Source organism: Miniopterus natalensis, chromosome 20 (assembly GCF_054644295.1).
Source record: "Miniopterus natalensis isolate mMinNat1 chromosome 20, mMinNat1.hap1, whole genome shotgun sequence".
In the NCBI taxonomy this organism is placed as follows: Eukaryota; Metazoa; Chordata; class Mammalia; order Chiroptera; family Miniopteridae; genus Miniopterus; species Miniopterus natalensis.
In genome coordinates, this window is record NC_142100.1 from 16,283,466 (window position 1) to 16,311,065 (window position 27,600).

The 27,600-nt window shown below is 49.9% G+C and overlaps 1 protein-coding gene across 5 annotated transcripts in view; it reads right to left on the reverse strand.

The window, feature by feature from the left end:
• Positions 1 to 297: 297 nt before the first annotated feature.
• Positions 298 to 27,600, reverse strand: part of NF2 (NF2, moesin-ezrin-radixin like (MERLIN) tumor suppressor) — a 61,208-nt gene continuing 33,905 nt past the window's right edge. For 2 of the 5 annotated variants that reach the window (XM_016198587.2, XM_016198589.2), the window contains exons 8-16: positions 26,359 to 26,493; positions 23,376 to 23,450; positions 22,426 to 22,539; positions 19,861 to 19,983; positions 18,951 to 19,168; positions 18,216 to 18,321; positions 16,585 to 16,712; positions 14,569 to 14,734; positions 298 to 2,822 (exon numbers count right to left, since the gene is read on the reverse strand). In XM_016198587.2, the coding sequence (XP_016054073.1) occupies positions 2,772 to 2,822; positions 14,569 to 14,734; positions 16,585 to 16,712; positions 18,216 to 18,321; positions 18,951 to 19,168; positions 19,861 to 19,983; positions 22,426 to 22,539; positions 23,376 to 23,450; positions 26,359 to 26,493 (1,116 nt within the window). In that variant the 3' untranslated portion in view covers positions 298 to 2,771. Of the gene's footprint in view, positions 2,823 to 10,369; positions 13,178 to 14,561; positions 14,735 to 16,584; positions 16,713 to 18,215; positions 18,322 to 18,950; positions 19,169 to 19,860; positions 19,984 to 22,425; positions 22,540 to 23,375; positions 23,451 to 26,358; positions 26,494 to 27,600 lie in introns of those variants that run through there. The other 3 variants (XM_016198588.2, XM_087828463.1, XM_087828464.1) reach the window with 3 other exon arrangements.

Here is a 27,600-nt window from a genome sequence, read left to right on the forward strand (position 1 = left end):
GACAGGTAGTGGGTGTGGAAAGGAAACAGGCACCAGGACCAGGTCCAGGCTCTGAGTGCCCCACAGGAAGAGGGAAGGGAGTGCCCAGGTGAAGGTATAGGAAGAGGTGCTGTCATCAGCCCAGGAAAGGTGATCCTTTTACCACAAAGACATGGGGCTGAAGTTGAAGTCCTGGGGAGGCAGGGAGGACAGAGGTGCTGACTCAGTACCCAAGAGGTGGTCCTGTCACCAAGCCCAATGGTCTTGCCACCTCAGCGGGCCTGAGCAACAGGCAAATTGTGAAAGCCCACGATGAACTTTTTACAGCTTAGAATTTTTATTAAAACAATCATTTAAATTACAACAATCCCCCAAAACAGAAAATAAGTCTCCCAGGGTCTGGCCCTGACAGGTGTCGAAACTCAGGCCCCACAGGAAGTGGGGCTTGATGTCTTTGAAAAGGGATGGAGCCTCCCTGGAAGCCCACAGCCTGGCCCCAGGGCTGCCTCCCTGCCAAGGTCACCCTCTCTAGGGGCTATGAAGCTCCGGCACTGTCAGCAAGCAACACTTCGTCACTGTCCACGGTTGTCAGCCTCTGGACTTGCTGTTTTGACTTGAAAGAGAGAGAGAGAAACCTGCACCCAAGATCACAAAACACAGTCACTTAAGAAGTGTTATGTAATGCCACAGGGTGTTGTCTAGTGGGGCCTGGTGGGTACATGAATAATTGAGTCAATAGCACAGGTCAGAGCGTGGCTGTGACTGAGGCGAGGCCTCAATCAGGATGAACGAACCCTCGAGGTGGTCTGAGTGGAAGAGCTAAGGGTTGACAGTGCAGCCTCACGGCAGGTCACAGCTGGTTAGTGACTTCATGAATGGTGAGTATGCCCAAGAACCCTCACAAGTGCTCGTAATGAAATAATCATGGCCAGAGCCGTGCTCTCAGCGGAGGTGAGAGGCTTCCTTATTTGATAAACTCCCAGCCCTAAAAATGTTCACTTTAAAAAACACAGGCACACATTTCTGAAAAACCAAGCTCCTCTTTCAATCTTTCTCCTTCTACTGGGGCTCAAGACCTTTCTGAGGGCCGCCACCCTCTCCGCCCATCCATCTTCGGAGGTGCCCACCAGCCCCCACCTGCCGAGAACCCAGCTGTTCCTGGCTGAGCAGGGCTCTGCTGGCCTCCCGAGGCTGCTCCCCAGGCCCAAGGGGGCTCCTGCCGCAGCTCTGGCACAGTCCAGCTCCCTTATGGCCACAGAGCTTGGCATTTCCCAAACTTCAGACATACACACGGCAGTTAAATAATAATAATAATTAAAAAGCTGGACAATGTTTTTATAAACCACCACCATGCTCCTATGCCCACAGCAACTGTGAAGGATTAAATTTACAGGTCAGGAGGAAAGTAACTCTCCTGGAAATTCAGGGATGGGTGGTGCGCCTGAGGAGACAGAGCCTCAACACAAAAACCAGACCCTACATTACAAAAGTGAGAGGACTCCCCCCATGTCTCCGGAGAAGAGACCTTTTGAGGGACAGGGAGAACTCTGTGCCATCCACACTTAGTGTCCAGATGCAAAATCCCACCCTGTGTGTCCTAAGGGGTGGGGTGACACACAGGGTTGGCTTCCTTGGGGCAAGGTGGCCCAAGAAAATGGCAGCCAGCTAGGGACACCGTTAGGTCAGCCTGAAAGTAGAAAACAGGCAGGCTCTCTGTGAGCTGCTCAGCTTCTCAAATCACAATGGATTGTCGGAGGCCACTGTGCTCTCAGAATATCTCTAGGCCCTCACACGGCTTCACTGAATAAATGCCTTTTTACTGGTTAAGGCTTATCACCTGCTCTGCATAACAGCCCCATTGGAAGGATCTGAATGGCCCAGTGAGTCACAGCAGGGCTACCAAGCCCCGGAGAAAAGAAAGAGCAGGAAAGTGGCGGCAGCGTGGGCCACAGGGTGGTCTATGGCCTGCTGCAGGCACGGGTGGGTGGGTAGTTGTGTGCCAGCTCACACTGGGAGGGGCACAAAGGGACCCCATATGGCCCACAAGGGAATAGAAAATGAAGGGTCCTCTGGGGAATGAGGGCAGCCTCAAAAGGGGGCCCAGGTACAATGGGTCAGGAGGGGCTTGCTGGCAGCCGGCCAGGAGAAAGGTGATTCATATCAGCAAGGCAGGCTGGGGCCAGTGGAGCTCAGTGTTTGGGCCCCAGAGCCCTACAGAGCCCCCCAGTCATGACTGAGCTACCAGGTGCTGACTAAAGCATGTCAAGGGGGTCCCCCAGCCCAACACAGCAGGAGAGGCTAAGGATGAAGGGGGGTGAAAAGGGCCAGTGGCTCCCACCTGACCCTTGGACTCTGGTTTGCCACTCTGGGTGGTGGCACCAGCCTCCTGGCCTCCAGAGGCCTGTGCACTTCACTCCGTACAACTGCTTCCCAGCCTGGGCTGGGGGGTCAGCACTGGACAGTAAGACAACCCCCCCCCCCCCCCCGCCAGGGTGCCTTTGACGAAGGAAGTATGGGGTCACACATTAGACAAGGAAAGACAAATACTTCTGAAGAAATTTAAAGACTTAGGTCAGGAGAACTAGAACCCCATGAGAGAAATCTCTGCAGGGTCACAGTTCAAGGCAATTGCACATGAAGGGGGTTGGGCTCTCCACTCAGGGGGGAGAGTTCCAGAGCTCCCACGAAAGCTCCCAGCCAGTCCGTCTAAGATGGCTCCCACGGTGTCTGACCCATCCTGCCAGAGCCAGGAGCAGCAGAAGTGGTAGATCCTGGGGTGGCTGAGTCACCTGCTAGAGCTCTTCAAAGAAGGCCACTCGGGACTTGGCGCTCTGCAAGGTGAGCTGCAAGGAAGCAGAGAAGAAGTTGAAGGGGACAGATTGCCGCTCCGCTACAGGAAGCCCCTCTGCCTTGCGGACTAGCCTCGCAGGTGGTTTGGAGGGAACAGATGTCCAAGAAGCCGGTGGTCCGTCCCAAATAAGTTTCCAGATTTGCCCCAGAACTCAAGTTAGGAGGTGACAAATGAGGACATGCTGGGAGGGATGCTAGTGGGCAGAAGCATGTCAGCAGGAAAATGTCATTGATGTCGCCTTTTCACAGAGGACAGGAGGTCCTCAGACATTTTAATAGATTCACACATTCCTGTCTACAAGAGTCTCTACCGGGCCTCTGTGGTGTGCTGTCTGCAGTGGTGTCAGCCTGAGATGCTCACCTCCCCAGGGCTCAGCGTCTCAGTTCTCACATCCCTGGGACACTGCTGGGGCAAGGTGACATGGCCTCAGGCAAGGCAGGCCTGCATCAGAAGAGGAAGAGCTTGTCCCTTCCACTCCCGGTTCCCAGGTGGCCCCAAAGCAGACTTGCCCAGGCCCTGGCAGCTGAGAGAGGTTTCCATCCACCAGCTGGGAGGAATGGGCTTTGTAGGTGGGACTGGTTCAGGCAGAAAAGACAGGGCACAAGGGGCGGTGCTCTGCCCAGAGACTGTTAGAGCCGCCCCAGGGATGGGCTCTCGGCATGGCAGACGACGACTAGAGTTTGTGACCCCCTATACCGCTGAACCCCAATTCCTGACTGTAGACCATTTCCCAGGATCTTCCCAAACAGAAGCATCTGGCACGTGCATTCTCCCCGCACCCCACTCCCTGCTCTACTCCTGAAATCAACTTGGGCAAGACTGTGTGTCCCACATCCAGCCCTGGGACCTCAGAGGAGAGGTGCAGGGAGGGAGGACTCAGAGTACATGCTGCTCACCTTTGTATTTCCCCAAACCACTTACATTACATTAATGCTTGGCACCTAGTAGGAACTCCAACAATGCGTGTTGAGTAAGATGTAGGCTATAATGATAAATTTTAACAGGAAAAGGTGAGAGCTCCACATGGGGCTGACAAGGCCTGGCTGCTAATTCCCCTTTGTAACCACTCACTGTGTGGCCTTAGTGGACACCCTTGACCTCTCTGAGCCTCTTTCCTCTGGAGTTAAACCCCAGGGGCAGGTTAGATGGCCTGGCCCATTCCCTCGACCTCTGGAGGTCTCTGAATTCAAAGAGTCCTCAGTATCGTCTGAGTCTCTCCAAAGGGTGGGGGGGAAGACGCCAAATCAACTGCTTCACCATCAAAGACAGACGGCATCAGTGTGCTCAGAATGAGACAGCTTGAAAGCGGCTCTTCAAATCCTGCCAAATCTTTTGGCCTTGAAGTTCCCGACTAACAAGCTGAATGCGGGGGGGCATCTGAGCCCTTTTCTTCAGTGGGACCAATTTCAGAACCTCTTTGGAAAGCCCAGCTCTGATGGGAATGGAGAGAGCTTTCATTCCTTTGCTGAAACCGGACTCCCTCTAGAAGGGAGCCGAGTTTGGATGGGTTTCTCCCTAAATGCAACTCGAGGAGAAGGGCCACGAGTTATGTGCTCTGTGATAATGGAACCAGGATGGTAACTGGGAAAGAACCAGAGAACCTCTGGGACAAAAATCCTCTTGGGGGAGAGTTTAAATCAAAAGGTGTAAAACCCCAAATCTCTGCTCAGGTCTCTCCCATACTCCTGGAGACCTCAGGCGGCTCCTCAGGGGACAGGGGCCCTACAGAGGTCAGGGCTCTTCCCCAGACCTTCCACACAGCCACATCCAGACTGCCTGACCCAGAGCCATCTGGGCCACCTACCAGCTGGGTAGTCCTGAGCAGGTTACTGGCTCAGGCCTCAGTTCCCCACTGTGAAGCAGAGGTGGTGGCAGCCCCTTCCTCACAGGGTGGCCTGTGGAGTAACTGGGGAATGCTGTGAAACGCTCAGCACCCTGCCTGGCTGGCAACAGAGCTCAGCAGCTGTTATCTTCCCCTCCCCCAGCTCTGGCTCCTCTCCTTCTGGGAGGTGGGGGGTGGGCAGGGCAGAGTACAGGGTAGAATGTGCCGGAGAAGGCAGGGCTGGCCTTTGTGGCCTCCGAGGCAGGGCAAGTGGATGCCCCCAAGAGGCCTGGCCACTTCCCCAGGCAGGGAGCCCAGGCTGTGGGGGCCTCCGCAAGCCTCCTGCCCATTTGTACAATGTTGGCTCCAAGAATTCCTGGATCCTCTACTCTAGTTGGGTGCTGGCTGTCCCCACGAGGTGCCAGGGGAGGGTTCTGGCAGCTCTAGCAGCGCCAGATGCCAGTTGCTTGAGCATGTGTTCGTTGGGATGCAAAGCCCTCTTCGGGTGGGCAGGACACTTCCCCAGTCCCCACTCCACACTGCACAGCAGTGGCTCAGCATCACCCCTTATCTTGTAAGAGCAGAAGTTGTACCCCAGCCCAAGGAAAGTACAGAGCGAAGTCAAGTGCTCTGGCCATGGAGATGTAGGAAAGCGGCACAGACACACGGCCTCGGAGAGAGGAGCATGCACAGTCTTCCAAAATGCACTAGGCTGTTAGAAGTTCAGGTCGAGCCACTGGGCAGAGGCACCAGACCTGGCTGCTGTCACTGAGGGCGCTGGGAGCCACCTGCCTTGGCCCACAGCAGACCCAGCTGCCACCGCCCCCATCTCTCACCCTTACTGTACAATTCCATCAGGAGTCCTACTGTCAGGAAATTGCTGCACGAGCTGCCCACTGCTGCTGGAACCCTTCCCATCGCCACCTCGGCCTGTGTCTGCTGCCACCTCAGCAGCAGCCTTTATCTTAGACATTAAAATGTCCTCTTCCTGAGCCAGCCAGTGCTCCCTGAGTCTTACACAGGAGGGCACGGCTGGCGGAGAGCAGGTGAAGGAGGCAGGGGGTGAGAGGGGGTCAGCGAGGAGAAGTCTGGGTTTCTTTCCTCCAGGCGGGGCCGCAGAGGCCCAGGGGCAGGGAGGTTTTCTAAGGGAGCCCAGGACACCTCCCCTCAGGCACCGCTGACAGAATCTGCCAGCTGGACTCTGGCTTCCCACCTCTGCTGGGCAAGCTCTCCTCACCTGTGGGATTCTTCCCCACCTGCTCTTTCTAGAAAGCTCACTGACTGTCACATCTACAGTACAGCTTCAGGCAGGAGGTATTCATAAAAGAGAAGGGAAAGACTCAGAAGAAACGGTACCCAGCTCTTCATGAAACAAAGGGTTTCTGGGGCCTTCTTTGCATACTCATGAAAACTAGCTAACAAGTGTTCTGGTTTGCCCACCACCCCTCACACTATGAGGTGTACCAGCCCACATCCGTGTTTGGTCCATCTTTTTGCTCAATAACTGGCCTGGCTCTCTCCACACAGCACACAGGGGTACCGTAGATGATCCAAGAGGGCCCTCACCCGCTGTGTGTCGCACTGGGAGAACTGAGGCCAGTCTTGTGAGTCCCACCCCCGGCCTCCCATTTCCTGCGGTGACCCACAGCACTCCTCCACGCCCCTGAGCCAGACCTGCTGAAGAGGGGGCAGCGCCTCCATGAAGGAGGGGACTTCCCCAAGTGCATGGGGTGTGGGCTCCACAAGCACACTGCCACGGCCATTCTCCAAGGTTGTCCAGGCAGAGGTTTCCTCCGAATTTCAGTAGGTGCTGAAACTGAAGAGCCTCGGGAAGCAGGGCCTCGTGGGCAACGGCTGCATCATTCTGGGACCTGTTGAATCTGGTCCACCTTCCTTAATCCTTCTAAGGACAAGTGAGTGACAGTGTCTGCCATGTAATGTCCAAAACTCATACTGAATCCAGACAAGGGCGAACCACGGGAGTCCTGGTGGTCATGCCCACTCCGTCGGGAAGCAATAAACCACACGGGGCCCCGCACAAAGCCTCCAACCAGTGCTCTTGCCAGTTCCCTAACATGACTAAAAGAACATGAAGTTTCCTCACCAGGCACTGGGCTGCCCCGCTTCTCTTCCAGCTGTCTCTTCACATCTGATTAAAATAAGCCGCGTGAATAATACAGGAGGAATTAAGTTCTCTCTTGACTGAACCGGCTGTTCAAGTCTGTCACTAATCCAATTCCACTCTGAGGAGACAAACTTCTTTTTCTGTCTCTGCCGCAGATCTAGACACGGCTTGGTTTTTATCTTATGGGGGCTCTGATCCACCTACTGGGCCTGGGCCTTTCCTCCTGCCCAGTATTGACAAACAGTCTGGCAGAGCCACCTCTCATCCCGTTCATTTCTCCATCAAACTGCCATTTGTTTGGGGCAGCCCCCAGTCTGTGAAAGGGCAGGAGAGGGAGCCACCTGACAGAGCTAGACCTCCTCGCACTGACCCAAACTTTGCATGGTGTGACCAAAAGGGCACATCCACCCAATCTAAACAAGTTCAACTTCAGGAGACACATCTGTCTCCTTAAGAAGGAGGCTGGCTCCTCTGAATCCTAGGAAGGAGCTGGAACCCAGCAGGTTCTCCTTAACACAGGCACGCAGGAATACGCAGATTTACTGCTTCCTGCTCACTGGGGTTTTCAGGCAGCCCCCAAGATACAAGAATCTGGCACCTGCCCCCTCTTAAGAAATGGCCCAGGGTCTAGAGACAGAAGCCTGGAAGGCACCTGTGACAAGCTGCAGGCTCATCAGTCTCTCCCAGCCTGTCTACCCCTCCTCCCCCTCTCCCCCAGCTGCAAAGGCTCCTCCAGCATTGGTCCCAAGAGTGCCCCCTGCTGGAAAGACACAGCATGGGGTAGGGGGGCACTGCCAGTTCTCCCCCCAGCCCTCTTCTAAAAGTCCTTTTGGGGGGACTGTTTCCCAAAGTGATTGGAGGGAACTAAATGTATTTGGGCACAGAGCCTGCAGCAGCAAGGCTGCTTGATTAAGAATGAATTACACTTTCATCAGCACATGGAGAAAACTGATTCACAAGGCCGCATTGTGATGATCTGGTTCCTAAAGCAAATGCGGGTGGCGTGGGGGTGGGCAGGACACAGAGCCACTTGGGCTATCAATGACGAGGGAAAGGAAGCTCTACAATTAAGCTGGGAGAGCAAAACTAATCAGGATTCCTCCAACTAGTCTCTGGGGGCCTTGCCTAGATCCACTCATCCCCAGGGAAGAGAAAGGAAGTGGGCGGGGCTGTCTAATTCATTTTAAACAATAAGACCCACCGTGCTGAACCCACTTTAGATACTAACCTAATAACTCCATGCACTGAGACTCTGCTTGTCCCATAAAAATGCTGTGAAATTGAAATGCAAGCCCTAAAATCATGTTATACTTCCTCTCCACCACTACATGTGTACTGAAAATGAAGGAGGGGGGAGGGCAAGGATGCAAAAGGAAATACAGATCCACCGGGTGAAAGCTGACTCTGGAGCGGAAAGGTGACAGGCAAAGCCAGCAGCAGCAACTTCCAACATAATCTTTGGTCTAGGGTGTGATAAACATTCCCCCTTCCAAACCAGAGCCAAGGGGACAGGACCAGTGAAGGCGGGTAGCTGCCGTAAACTGGCCAGAGTAAGAGTCTCTGCCATCTTGCGAGTGACAGCTTGCACCCAAATGCCATCTGGGGATGTGCATGGAGAGAGAGCTATTCACACACTTATCCCTAAACAGAGGTGGCATGAAAGACCAAGTCCATTCCAATTAACAAATCCAATTTGGTATTAGCTACTTTATCTGCTCAAGAGAGAAATCTGCCAGGGAAAACCCAGAGGGTCCCTTTTATGTATTAATCTTTTAGGGACCTAAAGCCACAGAAAGATGCCCAGAAACTGGTTGTCTGCCCCTGTGTTGCTGGCAGGACCCTTTGCTACTCTGTTCTTCCACCTGGAAAATGGACTAATAGGCCTGCTTCACCTCACTGGGCAGGTGGAAGCTAGCTGATAGCTACGAGCACACTGAACGAGTACCTTAAGAAAAAGGTGCAGATATACTGATGTCATTCTCAAATTGCCAATATCAGAAGGGAAATCACAGCAAGGATAATAACAGAACCTCCAGCCCGCAGAATGAGTTTGCATCCCGTCTCTTCCCTCCCACTGTTGCAGTAACAAATCAGGTGCCGGAGGAAAGCTGCATTGAAACATATCTCAGTGCTGAGGGACCAAATGGGATGTTTTACTGCATCAAATAAGGTCCAATAATGTCCTCATGCACTAAATGGCTGTAAAATATCCTAGGAGGGTAAGGCAGGCTTTACAGGCTCCTCAATACCTCCCAAAGGGCAACTGCTTCACCGGGTAAAGTCTCCCAACCAAAACCAGGCTGGGTCGTGGTCTTTCGGAAAAGAGGCTGGTAGAAACTCCTATGCAGAGAAATACCAGAAATGAGCAAGAAAACCGCAAACCCTCAACAGTTAAGAGGCACCTGGGCATTTAGCCTGTGTGAATGTGATGTAAGAGTGGCCTTCAGGGGTGAGCCCAGGTGTCACATTCAGGAGAGCACTCCCTGAGTCCAGCCCATGCCTCCCAATGCCTTCCCTGTGCTTCCCACGGAGCCAGGAAGAGTCCAGATCGCCACTGCACTCTTCCCTACCTCTAATCCCCGGTGCCACAGTGCTCCTTGCTAACCCTTACACCCTCCCCCACTCCCCTTCTCCTCCTCCTCCCCCCCCTGCAGCGTTCCAACAACAAAGGGAAGGTTCTGGAGCTGGGCAGCCAGTGCTCGGCCTTTTATGTCGGGGCAGAGGATGCTCCAGGAGATAATGCTGTTTCCCAAGCAGGCAGAGCCACGGGGCTCCCATGACCGGGGTGAGGAGAGGGCTGAACACATTAACCATACATACAGCAGGAACTGTTGAGCAGGCCTCTTGGAGGCAGACACGCTGACCAGAGGTCACCGGGGAGGCTCTGGCCGTTAGCTTTAATTGCGGGAGCTGCCTTTCACGCGCATAGGATCTCACCCTGTGATTTATCACTTCCCCGGGTGTGTTAAGTGTTCTACCGCACTTCACCAGCTCTGCATCTCGGAGGGAAGTCCGAGCAAATTGAAGATGACATTGGACTTTTATGTCTTCCTGATCCAAGAGAGGCCAGAGCCTCAGAGAAATGTCATGACTCCTCTTTCCTCTTTCTCCACTGGCGGAAACCACAGCTGGACCTTGATGGTGTGAACCATTTACTAATAAAATAAGCTTTCTAAGCTTTACGCCCCCCCCCCCGTGATTTCTCATCTGTCGATATCCTTTGAAATCCCTGTGCTCCCTTGGAGACCACAGGCACAAAAAATGATGATGGGTTTGCTGGCATGCAGACCAGCTCCGGGCTGGGGAGTGGAAGTTGTCCCCTGAGAGGGGATGCAAGCAGGACCCTTAAGTGTGTGCACTCTAGGACTGCATTTTCACCTCCAAAGTGTGCTGCACAGCTCAGTCACACCCGCCACCGCTCACCTCATCAGCACGATGGCTCTGAAGACAAGCTGGAGCCCATGACACCTGTGTCCCCCTCACCCCAGCCTCACTGCTGGACCTCACTCCCTCACTCCAAAGACTCAGATGCCAGGAATTAGTGTTGCTATCAACCTCCCTCCCTGCAAACAAATCTAGGTTCCAACCCAAGGGTGGCTTCTGAGCTTGATCCCTGGTGCCACTCTGATTCAGGTGCAAATTTCAAATGAGTTGCACTGCTTACCAAGTGGGAAAAAGCGAAAATGCAGGGAGTTAGTGGGAGAGGAAAATATATACTTGCGAACCCAAATCAGAGTAACCAGTGAATTCTGGCTTTTTAAAGGTTTTTACCTCCAAACACATGGAAATTAATACAATTAGTGGATATGGGTACTACAAGTTGTATATATAAATGTGGTGTGTCCTTCATCACAGGCTCACAAGCAGATTTGTTTCTTTATATATGTTGAAGCCCTTGCTGAGCTCCTACAGTGAACGAAGTGTTTCCTGTGCATGACCTCATTTAATCCCAGCAATAATCCCAGGGGGTGAGGACCATTTTATTTACTTTTTACAGGTGAGGACACTGAGCCTTAAGGGAAAGTAAGAATTACAGAGAAAGTAAGTGGCAGAGCAGCAGTCGCCTCAGTTAAACAGACCAGACTGCTTCTCAGCATTCCAAGGGAACATGGTAACCTGGGTAACCCAGGGGTAAACCCTCGGAATTAGTGTGTTACCCAGCCCCTGGGGGTACCACTGAGGCACATCAGACACTAAGACCTCGTGGTGAGGCAGAACGACACTGAAAGTGAAGGGGAGGAATAACACAACTGTCATGGTAGGTAGAACCATTCCCTCCTTGTAGAAATGTATGACCAAAAACAACAAAAATCAATGCAGGCTGGTTTGAACCAAGATTAATGGCACTTCAGGACAGTGGAAACTCTCCAGTTCACCACCAGCCTTGGCAGTTCTCATCCCAGACTTTCTAGATGGAGCTCTGCCCTTGACATTCTAGGCACCCACACTTCCAGAGCCTGCAGTGGCGTTTCTCTTCTCGCCTCAGACCAGACCGCAGGAGGCACAAGCCCACAGCCACCCTAGCACAGGCAGCTGGCTAGTCGCCAGTCCTGGCCCCAAGGACCACCAAAGTCAAAATAAATGGAAAGTAATCAAATTTCACATGTAGCTAAAACTACCACTACTTAATCTAGTGACGCTGAGATAACTCCAGTTGTGTTAAAAGCCAAGTCTATGCTTGTATTAACCCTGGATTCAACAGAATTCTTGATTAACTGGAGCCTGGCAGCCTGCTCTGAAAACAAGTTCACATTAAGACATTAAAAAAAAAAGGCCTTCTGTATGTCCTAGCAGCAGTACAAATCTGACTACAAATCAAAACTCATTTGTCTACAATAATAGCTCAGTGAGAACGGATGGTCAAAATCAGGCCCCTTGAAGAATTTAAACGCTCTGGATCATTACAGAAAGAGGGAAGATGAAATTATATCACAGTGGAACAGTGCAGTCAGATGTCAGGAATATCTGACAGCACAGGCTGAAATAAAAAGGGGTGTTCTGCTTGCCTCTATGCCAGCCACAGTCCAGGAAACCAAATCTTGGGGTCCTCTGGGTGCCAGGGGTCACTACTGAGCGGATGATCCACCTGGCTTGCCCATCCTGGTGCTGGGTATCCCTGCTCAGAGCATGCACCGTCCAGTGTTGAGGTATTTCAACACCAACATGTGATATGAAGGCTTAAGAAACAGGAGCCCGCTAAATAAAAGTGTCACACACAACCTGGGGTTTATGCCATGGGTTCTTGAAACCACTGACAGCTCGAATCCATCTTATAATGAGATCCATCTGGGACTTTAATAGCTAACCTCTCTTGCTTGGATAACAACCACAAATAGGATCTATTTATGCCAGATCTCATTTTTTGGTAGAAAGCTTCCAATGAGCTTATTTTCTTCTAGCAGCAGAAACCACGGTGAGGACTCGAAAGAACACATCCTACGTGACTGTCGGATGTTGGTGGCCTCACTGGGTACTACGGGGTATTAGGTGAGGAGCAGCGGCAGGATGCTATTTTACTATTGGGCATAATAAATTCTGTCCACTGCCCAGGAACGTTGGGAGGATACACACTGTTGCAGAAGAAAAGTAGCATTCAATTAATTCCCTCAACAACCACCGACTGCCCAACCACTGGGTGCCCGCAACTGCGCCATCCCAATGTGAGTTCACTGCGATCACAACTCCGCCCCGGGCTGTGGCGGAGCTGAAGCAGAGGTGGCCTTTAGAGCGCTGGCAGACAGACGGTCCACTGAGACTGACTACACTTCAGACCCGTGTGCTATTAGTTTGCTTTACTTGACAAGAAAATGAATGTGTCCAGAAAGGTGAGGCTTTAAGGGAATTGAGTGAGCTTGGGCAGCCCTTTCATTCCATGACCAGATGCTGTCAGGTGAGACCATGGGTCTTCAGAGGCTGTCACCACATGAAAGGTCTTGATCTTGAGTTAAAGACAATAGTCTTAGAAACACCCAAATTTACCCCGTTTCCATGCTAGGGTTATTATCAAAGAAGTATGCCACCAAGACGAAAGACTTAGACAGACCTGACTAGACAAGAAGCAGTGACCTTCTCCAGACCAACAGTGACACAAGATGTGAAGGACGACCAGTCCTACAGCCCCACTGACATGCTCTTCAGAATGAGGCAGACTTCTGGACCCCCGGAGGCTGGTGTGGCCCCACAGGGTACACGGCTGCTCTCAGACTCAAAGCATGCTGTGGCCAGTACCCAGACGCCACCTGCCCTTGGGAGGGGTTGGCGTGGACTGGGAACACAGACAGGCAAGCTCATGCATGGGTTAGTATCACAGAGGGCAGTACCATCACCACATACAGAGTACCTGGGCATAACCTACTTTGAGGGCTCAAATGCAGATAGGTCTTCTGCCTTGGGCTTGAGGCTAAACCAGCAAAATGAAGAAAAACAAAAACATACCCTGTGATATCAACAATGCCACATGTGCCATTTGCAAAATGCTCAGACAGGCCTGAAATTGTGACAAGTGACTTCATTTGTTTGTTTTCATGGCTTGGAAACGGGTCTCTCCAGCTTTCAGCACTCCAGGTTCCTGTGGCTGAGGGCCCAGCTCACTGCAGCAGCGGCAGAGATGAGGCCACTCTGGTACCCAGATGAGTGAGTAGGGGCAGGGAGGGGCCTGGGGCAGCTCCTCCGAGGCCTGACTGGCTCACCGGCCCACTCATTTTACTTCTCTGTTCACTGGCTGAGGCCTCACTTCAGCTCCCCTTTTGCTAACTGTTTAATAATTTGCTTTTGGAAGGGAAATGCAGTACATGACAGAAGCCAGCAGTAAGAAGAATGCAAATGTGGAAAGGTCTTTCCTTCTGGGTTACGCTATTAAAAGGAATTCTCTACCCGATGCCAATACTAGCTGCAGTCAAGAGAGAGAATTTGGGGCTCCCGACTATGCCCATCAATGATGGCAGGTAGTTTTCAGATACGGCTTAACCACTGAAAACAGATATTCCTTAAACTGGGAGAACATTTTAAAGACTAAAGGTAAAGAGTAAAAAATTAAACATATCTAAACTATCATTATCTGAACTCAATGACCAGTCTTCTCCTAATGACACCTATTTTATAGGTGTTAACCTGACCCTGGGCTGTTAGGAGCAGGAGAGGACCTTTCTGCTTTGCCCTACATCAGAGAAGCATATTCTTGGGCTGATATTTAGGATGGAAATGAACTTCCTCTAAAATGCTAAAAGCTCCAAATATCAGTGGAGAAAAATATGAAACTGTTAGCCACATAAATGAAGTTTCATCTTTTAAAACATTAAGGTTCCTCTAGATACTTCCCTGTAAGTATGAACAAAGTTAAAAATTCCACATTTGGTTTCTAAATCAAGAACAGAACTTTATAGTCCTTGCCACTTAAAAAAACACAAAAAGACTAGAGGGAGAGTCTATTCTCAACAGCCTCCATCTCATTTTGCTTTCTCATTAAGTAAGGCAGCTCCCTGGGTAGAACCCCCCTTGGCTTAAAAGACAGAATTGCTTTACCGCTAAATGATGGATCAAAACCCGCCCAGGAACAGTGATTCATTTCACCACGAAATGCTGGTATTAAAAGCTCCCCTTTCTTCAAGCCAATGGGTTCACAGTCATTGGCAGATTAAATTCCCTTTTAGGCATGAGTCAAAAAAATTTCCTCAACTAACTACATATTAAAAATGACAATAGTTTAATGATTTGGCTACTAAGGAAACCAGATGCCAACCTCACATTTCATTAATGACGATCCTGACCAGCAAAAGACAGGAGACTTGGTACCTTTTTAATGGTATTGTGTTTGCTGCTGGTGCCACCCCGGTCAGAGTTCTCATTGTGCAGAATATCCAAGGCTGTCTCCCTCTCTTTGAGTTTCAAGGCCTCGATCTCAGTCTTGAGTTCATTGAGCTGCTCCTGCAGATGCTTGCTCTTCTCCATATACTCCACTCTGCCGAAAGAGGACACTGTGCATCATGGCTTTGGCCAACGGTGAGACATAGCAAGGTTGAGATGCTCCAGACCTACAAACACTCAGCATGGGATCCAGGGTCTGAAGCCCGGGGTTCAGGTCTCTACTTGGCCACTCATGGAACATGGGAGCTTGAGCCAGTCACTTAACTGGTCTGAATCAGTTTCCTTGTCCATAAAATTGGAGTAACGGTCGCAGGGCTGTGGTCAGAATTAAATAAAAGAAAGTGCAGGAAATCCCTCTTCCACTCTACTGTAAGCTCTCATAAAATCCTCTACAAACACCAGCTGAAATAGATAGCTTTTAGTTCTGTACAAAAAAAACACCACACACATGAAATAAGCCTCCTGGCATCCAAAACAATTTTCTTGTCTCAACACTTCTTGGGGAAGTAATTCCATTCCAGTGACTTCTGACTGGCAGAGGCCACATCCCTACTTATTTGATGTTATCATCTCCTAAAGATGATGGACACTCACCCAGCCAACATTAGGAATAAAACAATCCCCATCATCACTTGCAAGTAGATACTGTATCTATGATGATGAAAATCTGGAAACCATCCCCAAAATGTCCCAACTATAAGGGCATGGCCCATGCAACACAGACACCGAGGAATATTCTGTAGTGATTCCCATGCTAGTACGTGGACTCTGACAATATGTGCACGGGTAATAAGAAAACAGGAACTATAAAAAAGCAGGACACAGACAGATGTAGCCTCACCCTGATCACAGCCATGTAATGCTATTAGCATGCCTGGACAATGGTGGATGGCTGGAAGGGGAACTCTAGCAGAAGATATCACAGACAGAGACTCTGGTTTTAATCTCCGTGTGGAGAGCCCACAGAGCCACAGCCAGCTGGTGGTGGCCCACCCTGGGCTCCAAGGAGACACTGTCCCAAGGATAGTGCACAAGGTAAAGCACAGAGACTTGGACGGGCTCGGAGCTGAATGCTGGTTCTGATCCCCCTTCAGCTGTGCGATGTGAGTAAGTTCATTAAACGCTCTAAATCTGCGTTCTCATTTCTAAATGGGAACACTGAAACCTACCTTTGATGTCAGTTTGATGCTAGTTAATGGGAATGAAATAAGATAAAAAGCTAAAACACCCTGACACCCAGGCACTCAGTGCATGGCAGCTATTGAGAATGTTCTGTGCCAAGCTGTGGCACAGCAGGCCAATTTGCCGCCGGCTGGGAACTGGGGGGCACCTCAGGTTTCCTCTGCAGCGGGACTGCTTCCCATCTTAGGTCCACGTCCAATGACCATAAAATGCAGGAGAACAAAGCAGCAGAAGCTGCTGGGAACAGGCGTGCGGGACTGAACTCAGTGCTGTCTCACGCAGCAGGCAGGCCCGACCTGGACATTTGCTGTCCTCAGCCTTGAGCCCAAGTTTCTTTTTTGTTTCTCTGACCCTTGTTCTAAACATGGAATGTCACAGATTTGAGCCACCAGAGAACACAACTAGGAAACATGTTCTAGTGCCATGTTAGCTCATTGTCACACACTGTTACCATGTGCACAGCTCTCTGCCAACTCGGAGATCCCTGAGAGCCTGCCCCATGCTTTAGGTGAGGTTTTGAGCCACTGTAAATTCCAGGTCACCAATCAAGCATCATTTTTACCCTGGAAGACTGAATGCTGGTCTGTAGTCCTTCCTTTCTGATTAGGAAATTCTTCCTCCAGGCGGTAACAACAAAGCAAACCTTTGCAGGAGCTGGTGACCAGCTGTGGCAGTGACCCCCCCACTTTCCCCAGGACAGGACCAACTCACTCTAGTTCACCAGTTGCCCAAGCAGGGTGCGGAGGTGGGGAGACTACGTACTTTTCTTTCTCTATTTCCATGGACAGTCGCTTCATATCAGTATCCTTGAAGTCGAAAGACAGGCTGTCACCAATGAGGTTGAAGCTTGATATGTCAGGAGGCAATGGTGCTGGAATTGGGTTCATGGGCTATAAATGAGAAATCTCCAGTTAGGGGGCTTAGGCTCTATAAGAACAGAAGGGCACTGCTGTATTAACCACCGACCCTCCAGCAGCCACAGAGGCAATGGGCACAGTGCAGGCCCTGCCTCCCAGAACCACCCTGGCCTTCTGTCACAATTGTCTCCTTTGACCCCACAGTTCTATTTATGAGAATTTCTTCTACTGATACATCCACATATACATGCAAATGTTTGTGTTCAGGGATGTTCCGTGCAGTTTTGTTCATAATTGCAAAAGAAAACAGACTAAATACCCATCCACTGGGGACTATTTAGATGAACTATACTCCATCCATACAACGAAATATGATTAAAAACTTGATATGGATGATCTCCTCCAGGGTTTATTTATTTATTTATTGTTAGAGCAGCATATAAATTTTGCTCTGATGTGTGTTTTAAAAACACACACATCTGCGGTGTCCAGCCTAGATGAGCCCTCAGACAGCTGCAGCCCCAGCTACCATCTGCCTGCAATCAGCCCAGGGATCCCCAGGAAGGACCACTGGCCAATCAGCCCACGAGCCATGAGAGAGAATAACACGTTCTGAACTACATGGCTGGTTTGGGGTGGCCTGTCGCATGGTAACAGGTAATCACAACAGATGAAATAGCCAACTGCTCACATTTGCCTCCACCTCCAACCCTGGGCAGCGTATGCCTCTGTGCCCCGTGCGCCTCTCTGTTGCGTGTGAATGTGCAGTGCAGGCGTTTGTGCTGTGCGTACATCTGTGCTCTTGCCTGGAATGACTCACTGGCCCCTTCCCACCTGGCTAGTTCTACTCACCCTTCAAGAGTCAGCTCAGCCACCATCCTGAGCCCCTCCTGCCCCTCCAGGCTGGGGCTAAGTTCTCCTCTAGGCACCCGTGCACCCTGCCTGTATAAAGACTCCCCTTCTTCCTGGTATTATAATATGGAAGAAAACAGGAGAGCATTCTAAACTGAATGCGCAGAGGGGGGAAAAAAGAGGCTTCTCTGTTCCTTTTGTGACCCTATTTAATTGAAGTCTGCCTCCCTGTCCCAAAATTGAGTTTGGAAGCTGGTTCTTGGAAGCTGGGTCTTGCACGGCAGTGGTGCATATGAGGTATGCAGGGTATCCTGCCCAGAACTACAATTATGGTGTGTACAGCACACACTGATAGCTGAAGATTGCATTCAGTTTGGCTCTAAGAGGCTAGAAAGCAAGTTCTCTTGAGAATAATTTGGGACTATATTACTTGGAATAAGAAAAACATTTCAGAGCTATAAAAGGCCCTGTTGCTTGTTATCTTGGCAACCAGAGAGGTGACTGGCTAGTCCAAGACCAAATGGCAGCCCAGGCGGTCTGCCCAGACCCTAACTGCAGGCTCTCTGCATCACTTGCTGAGCCATGCGTTTGCCTGAACAGCCATCCTGAGGCACCACCAGGTGAAGCAAAGGGCTGGAGAGAAGGAAAGGTGACCAGGTCCTGGCAGCCCCTGCCCAGGCTCACCGGGTACGTGGGCTTGGTGGTGATTTCCAGGAGCTTTGCCTTGGCTCTTCGCTCTGCCTCCCGGGCTTCTTGCAGGTCCTGCTTCAGCTGATCAGCCTCCTTGGCCCTACAACAAAAGGAGGAGCCGTCACCTCTATAGAAGATGACAGGTGGAGGAAAGAGACCTCCTCTCCCCCTTACTCCCCTGGAGAAGGGGGACCTGGGTTTGTCCTGAGGATGGCACCAGATGAGACAAACAAGGATGGTGCAGGGTGGGTGGGACATTTACATGAAATCAGAACTTCCAAGCCAAGGGCAACATTCCTGGGTATTGTTTACTTCAACTGGTAAATCTGAACTGGAAGAGCAGGGAAAAGGAGCACATTTTTTAAATGTAAGAAGAGCCTCTTTATATCTCCTCAGCTAAAAGCAGTCTGAGGACATGCTCGATGGTTTTCCTGCGAACACGGTATCAGAGGGACAAGGGCTTATCACAAAGGCACAAGCATGACCAGAGGTCCACTCAGTGAGAGAACTGTGTACCCGTGTCGTACCCGTGTCCCTTCCAAGAGCTCCAGCCCCACAATTGGATTAAACACCAGACCCCACCAACCTAGCAAAGAAGAAGCCTGTCCCCTTCCCCAGAACACTGAGCATCCTGAGGGTGGCTGCAGTCAAGCTCTGCCTCAGGGCAGGGTTAGTACTGAGCAGCCCCCGCCTGGGCCCCAGTGCCGAGGCCCCCACCCCGCCTCTGACCTCCTCTCTGACTCCTCAGCCATCTTCAGCGCCAGCACCTCGGCCTCCAGCACCTTCTGCTCCATCAGGCGCTTCTCTTCCTCTGTCCGAATGGCGGTGGCCTTGATGCGCTGCATTTCCTGCTCAGCCTCTGCAGCCTTCTGTGCCAGGAGTTTTGCCTCCTCCTCAGTGATCTGGGCCTTTTCCGCCAGTAGGTCAGCTGTCTCCTCAGAGCGCATCTGGAGAGGAGAGGGCATTCAGCGGGAGTGGGGACCCCACGCCTGTCATCCCACCACATCTGAGCTCAGACACTCGGGTCAGCAAGAACCAGAGCCTCGGGTTCCTTGGGGCCCTGCCACTGAGCATCCCCTCAGATAATGCCCTGGCAACAGATGACAAGCCACACCCCTCACCTTTTCAGAAGGCCCCTTCATGGGGAGCAACAAGAAAGCATCTTTTTTGAGTCTCCACTGAACTGAGGCTTCTGAGGGAGAAAACCAACTTAACTCTGTCCCTTCCCTTTAAATCGGTTCCAAACCAGTGTAGACTTTGCCACTAGGAACATGTAACAATACCTGGAGACATTTTTGATGGTCACAAATGAAGGGTAAGGTGGTGCTACCAACCAACATCTAGTGGGTAGAGACTAGGGCTACTGCTAAATGTCCTTCAATGGCAGGACACATCCACCATGAAGGACAATCTGGCCTCAATGTCAGTGGTACTGCAGCTGAGAGGCCCTGCCTTAAAGGCACCCCAGGGTGAGGGAATCTGTCTGCATATGAACTCAGCCTAAATCTGCTTCTGCCAGCACAGGTGGAGAGAAAAGGCACTGATTTTTTTTTTTTAAGCTGAAATGTCAAAGCAAATGTCGCTAATTTGTGGTGCTCGGGAGGTCTAGCCTCCTGGGACCAGACTCCTCGGAAATCACCAGTGCTTCGTTGGCCATTGTTGCTTCTTCTTTCATCTGCAGCAGCCTCCTCTCCAACTCATCCCTCGTGCGCTCAGCCTCCTCCCTCATCTGCTTCTCTCGGGCAAGGCGCTGCCGCTCCATCTATGGGGGACGAGAACAGTCACTGAGTCACGGGACTCACAACCTACGGTGCCACAAGGGATCCAAGAATGCCCAGGATCCAGATTTGGGAGACTTTTCTGGTAGCCAGTGTCATTCTTATCATCCACCACTCTCTGTCCTTCTAAACAAGCTGTAGAGGTGAGAACTGTGCTCCTTGAAAAAACATCTAGTGGTAAACAAACCAACAACAAAAAGCCAAGTCAGGTCTCCACCTGGATGGAAGGAGGCATTCTCACACACCGCGCGCTGAAACAGCTACCTCGCCAAAGCCCCTTTTTGTTAGGAGGCCCCACATGGCTCTGTCCTGTGGCTGACAGGACACAACGCAGGTTCCTTCTCCCTGAGATGGAGCCCTGGAAACAGATGGCTTTCTCGTCTGGTTAGCTGAGCCATCTCACCATTTCTGTCTCCACAGACCCCTCCCACACCTCTAATTTCATCAACAATAGCTCCACTCTTGCCTCTGATCCAGGGAGAAGATGGAATCATTCTGTGTGATGCATCAATAGTTCACACATTGTATTTCACAGGGGGAGCTGCGGCAGCCCCAGCAGACTCCCACAGCCTCACGCAGAGGCCCCTCCTGAGCCAGGCCTGTGACAGGAGGGAGCCAGGCAGGGAGCACAGGCCCCCCCACCCCAGTCCTTAAGGCACCAGCACAAAGCCGCTGCCACCTCCCTTGCCTTCTGGATCACCGTATTAATTGGGCCACATGCAGAGCTTAATAAGGCAAGTGAGCACAGGACAAGTACGGCTCTCTGTGATCCTACAGCACTCACTGAATCCAGGAGGCAGAAGCCAGAAGTGACCACTGCACTATTTTCTTCCTTAAATAATTAAAGCACATTTAATTGCTTCTTGCTTCAACAAGATTTCTAAGACTGCTGCTTTTTCTAAATACTAAGCCAAAAAAAGGGAAAGTACATTGCACCTCGAAGGACTAATGCAAAGACAAGCAATAAAATCCTGCAAGTTTTTCCCCAACCTTCCTCTGACAGGTCAATGAAAAGCCTGGCCAATTTGTTCTCTAATTTCCATCACGTTACGATTTCCATTAGGTGGATAACTATGTCCATTATTGCAATCCCCTTCCATTCCCAGCACTGCACTTGCCCTGAGGCCTCCACCCCCATAATAAGGGACCTCCCGTTTGCAAAGTGGTTTAAGCTATACTTTCGGGTTCAATATGTCCTCTGATCTGAGACAGACAAGAGGTATCATTAGCTCCATGTGACAGATGAGAAAACAGGTCTGGAAGTTAAGTCATTCACTCGGGTCACACACTAAGTTTCACAGCTGGTTCCAAGGTCACTGTCTGTACAGGGGGCATGGAGCCCCTGACCTGCAGTTACCAGATGCCAGGGACATGCCCCTGCTGTTCCACGGGCAGCGCAGGTCTGGGGTGTGTTCATACTATTCTCTGCCACAGCCCGGAGGCCTACACACTCCTTGTCATTTATAGATCTCTCACTTCTAAGCTTTGCGCTGCTGAAAAAGAGGTCAGAGGCAGCTCTTTTGAAAGTTGCCACTATGACACTGAGCTGGCTCAGGAGCATTTCTTTCTCCAACAAAACCCACCCTACCCCCTCCCCTCCCAAAGCATCCCAAAGGCACATCTATGGCCTGCCACCTCAGAAAGCAGAGATGGAGCGTTGAAAGCACTGGATCCAACTGGGCGTTTCATTCTGAATCTCAGGGCTGGGAGCCAGCCTCGAAGGAGTACCCAAATCAGAGACAGCTGCACACAGACTAATTATTACACCTTCGAGCCTGCAAGTCCTGAGGGCATCCGACTGCAGCTGCTGCTACTCTATCTAGTAGTTTGTCCAAAACCACAATTAATATTCTCAGCAGTGAGGCTCAGATTAGTTGTGTGGATTTTGGTGAGTCGAAAAGGTCTACGAGTAGAAAACGATACACCGTCCAGTCTGCTGATAGGCATTGCCGGCACCTCCCGTGGTGGGTGATGTGCAGCCCGGGCTGACGGACAGTGGGAAGTGCAGCCAGAGGCTAATTAGCATTCCAGCAGCAGCCCTGAAATGCTGCCGTGCATTCCATCACCATCTAATTAGAAAGGGAGAAGGCCGAGCAAAGGAGACAGGCAGGCAAAAGGAAAGCTTAGCTAGATGGACGAGAGATGGATGAATGGTGGGTACATGCAGGCTTGGCCGTTTCTCCCCACTTCACTTAAGTGGAGAAATAATTAGAGACGTTGCTTTTAGATATGCTATTAGAATTTATTCCTCAATTTCAGAGCTGACACCCCACCAGCTGGGCATCAGCCAAGAAAGATCCAAAAGAGATAAAATAAGAGTACGCATCATCCAGGACCAAAGGACTCTGGCTAGCCCATAACCACTCCTTACTCCCCAGGCCAGGATCACCAGGGGGTAACAGCACCCCCAACATGGTCTCGCTCACCTGTTTCCTGGCTTTCTCCTCCCTGGCCTGGGCTTTCATCTGTTGAACTTCCAAAGAATCGGCCTTCCTCCTCCTCATAAACAGGTCATGGTTCCCAATACACAGCTGGAGAATCTGTGGCCGTGGAAGCAGGAGAAACGTTAAACCCGCACGTTTACTCCACTGCTTACAGCTCGCGGGCGCTGCGGCATCTTGGTCTGAGGGCCCTTGAGGACAGCAGGGAGCCTCAAGAGGAGAGTGTGGAGCGAAGCACCACAGCCCTGCTGGTGGCCTCTAGTGCTCTCGGCTCTGGAGTCAGCAAACTGAAGGTGCCCAGGTGTGCCAGGGGACAGAAATCACAAGTGAAGAGGGAAACAGAAGACCCTTTAGCAGGTCTTCTGGCTGCACCTCACTCTGCCGAGTCCAGACGTGGCTCTGCAGGTGGGGAGGACAGGAAAGCTCACCCAGCAGGTCAGGCTGGGACAACAGGTAGTTGTAAAAAGGTAGTGACAGAGAATACAGTTGCAAGCACTTATACAAAACTTGCTAGTATATTCCTTTTGCCACAAAAATAAAGTTCTGATGAGAAGCAAGAGCAATGAGCATATAGCTGAGGATAATGATCGCCCTGAGGGGGAGAGAGGGGGAGACTAGCTAATGAGTGGTTTCAATAGTATTGGGGGGTATTTCTTAAAGCTGGGTAGTGGGTGCATAGGTGTTTATTTTTGTCATTCTTTATAACATATATATACATTATACTTATCCTTTTTTATATATGGAGTAGTTCAGTAAAAATAATTTTTAAAAAATGTTCATCATAGAATTTAGGTTCAACTTTTCGATGAGAAGAGTTTTTCAAGGCCTATCAGAAAAGCATGTTCCAAGATGTCACTGATATTCTTTCAAAAAGGGCGTTCAATTTCTCAGAAAAACTATAGCTAACAGGAATAAAAACCAGGATCTCCACTTACCAGCTTATTAACACGAAGCTTTGAGGAGTTAAACTTGAAGACATCGATTTTCTTATCCAATGGTTTAATAGTGAACTGAAAGAAGAAAGCAGAAAACAGCAGTTTCGGTTTGATGGCCTAGAATGCTAACCACCAACGGGGGAATTATACAAAAGCAGCAACCACCCTGGCAAAGATCCAGCACAAGGCTGTGCCTTGTCCTAGCTTCTTGGTGCCCGGGCACTAAATGACAGTGAATTATAAGCGTCTGAGGACACCAAGTCTAGGGCTGTGGGAGTTCAGGATCCTGGAAGGTGTGCTCTCAGCTTAGAAACCTGAAATATAAACCCTTGACAGCCCAAGCTTCAGGCTAACACTGGGAGGGCCTCGCCAGAGTCTGAATCACTGCCTGACTTTAAGAGGCTCACATCCTAGTGGAACTAGACTAACAACAGTCAAGTACTCAAGAAATTACATCATATATTAGTGCCTCACTGGGGGGGGGGGAGCACAAATCACAAATGTCCTGGGGGATTCAGAGGAGATCTACCATAAGCAGGAGGGAACTTAAGCTGGTGAAGCATATGACAGAGAAATTAAAAGATAGGATGGAAGGACATTCTATACAAGGAAAGCAATACAGATAAGTCAAAGATGGGCACATGAGCAGTGTGTGTGTGTGACGTAATTAGCTCTTTGATGACGAAGACGATACCGCAGGCTCAGACTGGGAGGAAGGCAGGAGTGGGGTGGGAGTAGGCAGTCAGAGGGGTTTAGATTCGATGTGACAGCATACAGGGAGTCACTTCAGATTTCTGAACACGGGGATTATCAGATGAAAGCTGATAACAGAAGGAATACTGTAAAGCGTGAAGACAGATAGATTGTAGTGGAAGAGGGAATCGTGGCTCCTGAAATCAGAGGGGAGAGAAAGATGAATGTGGAAGATAGGGCGGGAGAACCCAGGGCCAGCCCACTAAGCAGGGCAGCATACAAAAGAAAACGGCAACCGCTCTTTTCAACCATTCTTGATGAGACCAGACAGATCCTAGGTTTCAAAGGTGCCTTTAAAAAACGGATATCCATTCCCAAGAAACACCTGCTACGCAGACAAATACATTTGGAAAGATATATTCTTGTGTATTTCTTTCTCATGTTATATTGTCCAACAAGGGGTTAGCACAATGAGGACAGAAAATAATCCTTTGTTTAGTTCTTGGTCAAGTTAACTTAGAAGCGGTACTGCTATTGTGTAGGCGGCTATTTGTGAATTTTGTGAGCTTATTTTTGGCCTTGCTGTCAAATCCCAGAGCTGCCAGCGGGAAACCACAAGTAGGGGGAAACCGCAGGCTCTGTGCCATGCCAGGGCCGCACAGAGAATCAATGAATCACTTAAAATAAACCAACATTTCTGTTTTGACAGCAGGGCTGTCATACATAACTACTAAGACTACTTCCTATTATGTCAAGTCAGCTTGGGGGTCCTATTACAGCGTGTTATTGACATGACGGAAAAGGATGGTGCCTCGCCCCCGGAGAGGGTATATTAGAGCTTAATGTCGGGCCACACTAAGGGAGACTTTGATCCTTGGGTTCTGGAAGAACGAGTGTTTTGGGAGCCTTTAGCACACTAATTTGTGGCTGTGCAGTAAACAGACTTCATAAAATTAGAAATGAAAAATACCATACCATGGCACACCTACTGCTTTAAGTCATGGGGAGCTTTCAACTTAAGTACTTAAAAAAATAAAGCCCTAAATGCTCATCTCCTGGGCTACTTACACAAATTTGAAAGCCAGAATGTTTTGAGTTAAGCAGCTCAATCTGTCTCATCAAACATGGCCAAGCGGATCGCAACCATGTATTAGAATCCAGGGGCCTGGTGTTCCTTTCCCTCGAGCTGCTGCCGGGAGAGAGAAAACAGGAACTCTACCTAGGGGAGGGGGCTCTGCAGGCAACATGAGCCTCCAGCTCCTCACTCCACACTCGGCATCCTGGCTGTGAGGGGGCCAGTTATGTCACTGAGCACTGAACGGGCCTGCTCTCGTCTGCCTGGTGCCCTGTGATGTGGCTTCAGGGAACCTGGAGCTCAACCCCTGCAATTCCACTCCCCAGACACAGGTCACTTGATCTCTCTACGTCTCTGCTTCCTGCGATGTGACACAGATAACCAAAACACGGCCCCTACTCTCAGAGCAGTGTTCCTGTGAGGACTGAGTGAGTCAAGATGAAAGTGCTTGTACGTGGAAAAGCACTAGGTCACCATCGCCTTCGTCGTCAGTCCCTCACACTCACTGCAGCCCAATCATGACATCACTGTAACTTCCTCAAGGGCTAAGAGAATTTTCTGCATCTTTGTTTCCCCTATGAAACCTAACCCAAAGCAGATGCTCAAAATTCCTTTAAAATTAACAAAGAATGAATGAGTGAACAAACAAACAAATGTAGGATTATAGCGCTTGGGAAAGGTCACCATCCTGTATAGAAATATTTGAATTCTAATTTAGAATGTTTATCTAAGTAATTTAAACTTAATTATTCCCAAACTCTTCTAAGCAGGTTAGCCTGATATCATTATATCATTGTTTTCACACACACACACACACACACACACACACACACACACACACACACGTATCAAGCACTGGACACAGAGAAAGGGTTAATATATACCACACTTAAAATACAAAGAGACTTTCTCACCAGAAATAGAATGCCACATAATAAGAAAAGGCTTCATTTGGGTTTGCTTACTGCCCTTTGGAGTTTAGTCCTGACAGGCTGAGCTTCCCAGCCTCTTATTAGTGATGCTATTTGAAAATAGGGTGCTGATACTGTTTGGTAAACACTATAAAAATCAACAACCGAAAACCCAAAGCCTGGGAATGAAATGATTTTTCTGATAACAGGAAAAGAGTGGCTGGGGACGCTTGAGCAAGGAGGAAAGATGGGGAAAGACCTTCTGCTGGGCCACTGGCGCATCTGTGCCACAGACGCGTCCTACCTCCTTGTCGCTGTACGAGATGTTTCGGATTTCATTCCACGGGAAAGAGATCTTGGGGGTCAGTCTGTTCTCAGGGTCATAGATGTGAAGCCCCAGGGCATCTACTCCAAGCAGCAGCTCTGTGCCCTTTTTATTCTGCAGATTCAACAAAGAACAGCCACCATCAGTCTAGCTGAGGCTTGAGGTTTTGCTCAACTTCCCAAAAGGCCTGGCACACGATGTTACCTATGACAAGTTTCAACAGGTTCCAACAGAACTCACAGCCATCTTGTAACCCAGAGGGCCTCTGGCCTCCTGAATTGGGACACGTGGAGGCAAAACTATACTGTTCTTGTGACTCACGTGTCCTGTAGAGTGACAACTGGAGGATCCTGCCACTGGCTCAGTGGCTAAAGTAGCAGCAACCTGAGCCCTGTTAACCTCTAATTAAATAAGCAGGTTACCATAGATGTAAAATTAAAACCTGTAGGATTAATAATTTCTTATGTTAATAGAAAAGATGGACTACCAGAAAGAAAATTCTAAGTGCTGGGATCAGATGGTCTTATTATGTGTTAAAATGTATCTGAGTGTGATAAAGCAAGGATAGTAAAATGTTAATTGTAGAATCTGCTCAGTGGGTTTATATGGGGTATTAACTGTAAAATTCTTTCAACCTTCCTGTATGTTTGGAATTTTTTATAATAAAATGTTGGAAAAATGTATCAAAATGAATTATATATAAATTATACCTTAATAAGGCTGTTTAAAAATTTAACTGACTGACTATACATATGCTATACCTCTGATGGCAGTCCTGGTCAGCAGTCAGAGGGCAAGCCCCTGGGCCCCATGTCACTGACCCAGCTGTGGACCTAGAGGCCACATCCTCGTGATGCAGGTCCGTCTGCCTGTGCTGTGATCTGGCCTTTGTATGACGGTAGAAGGACGCTCCCTGCACAAGGACCTAAAGCATGTGACCCCTTGCTAACAACAAGGAGACAAACCTAAGACTCAAGGGCAGGAAAACAGATCTGCAAACTGAGAAGGTGCTTGGCCCGTGATGAGAAGCAGCAACTGAACAGCAGGTGTCATATGGAGAAGTGCGCGCTCCAAGATGAATTTTCTCTTTCTAACACCCTGAAGTCAGGTGTGATTACCAAACTGTGAGAGAGGCTCCTCTGCTCATCTGCAAAGCTCGGGAAACTACATACTATATTAACACAAGTGAGGCTTTGTACTTTTAAAATCTATGGTACATTT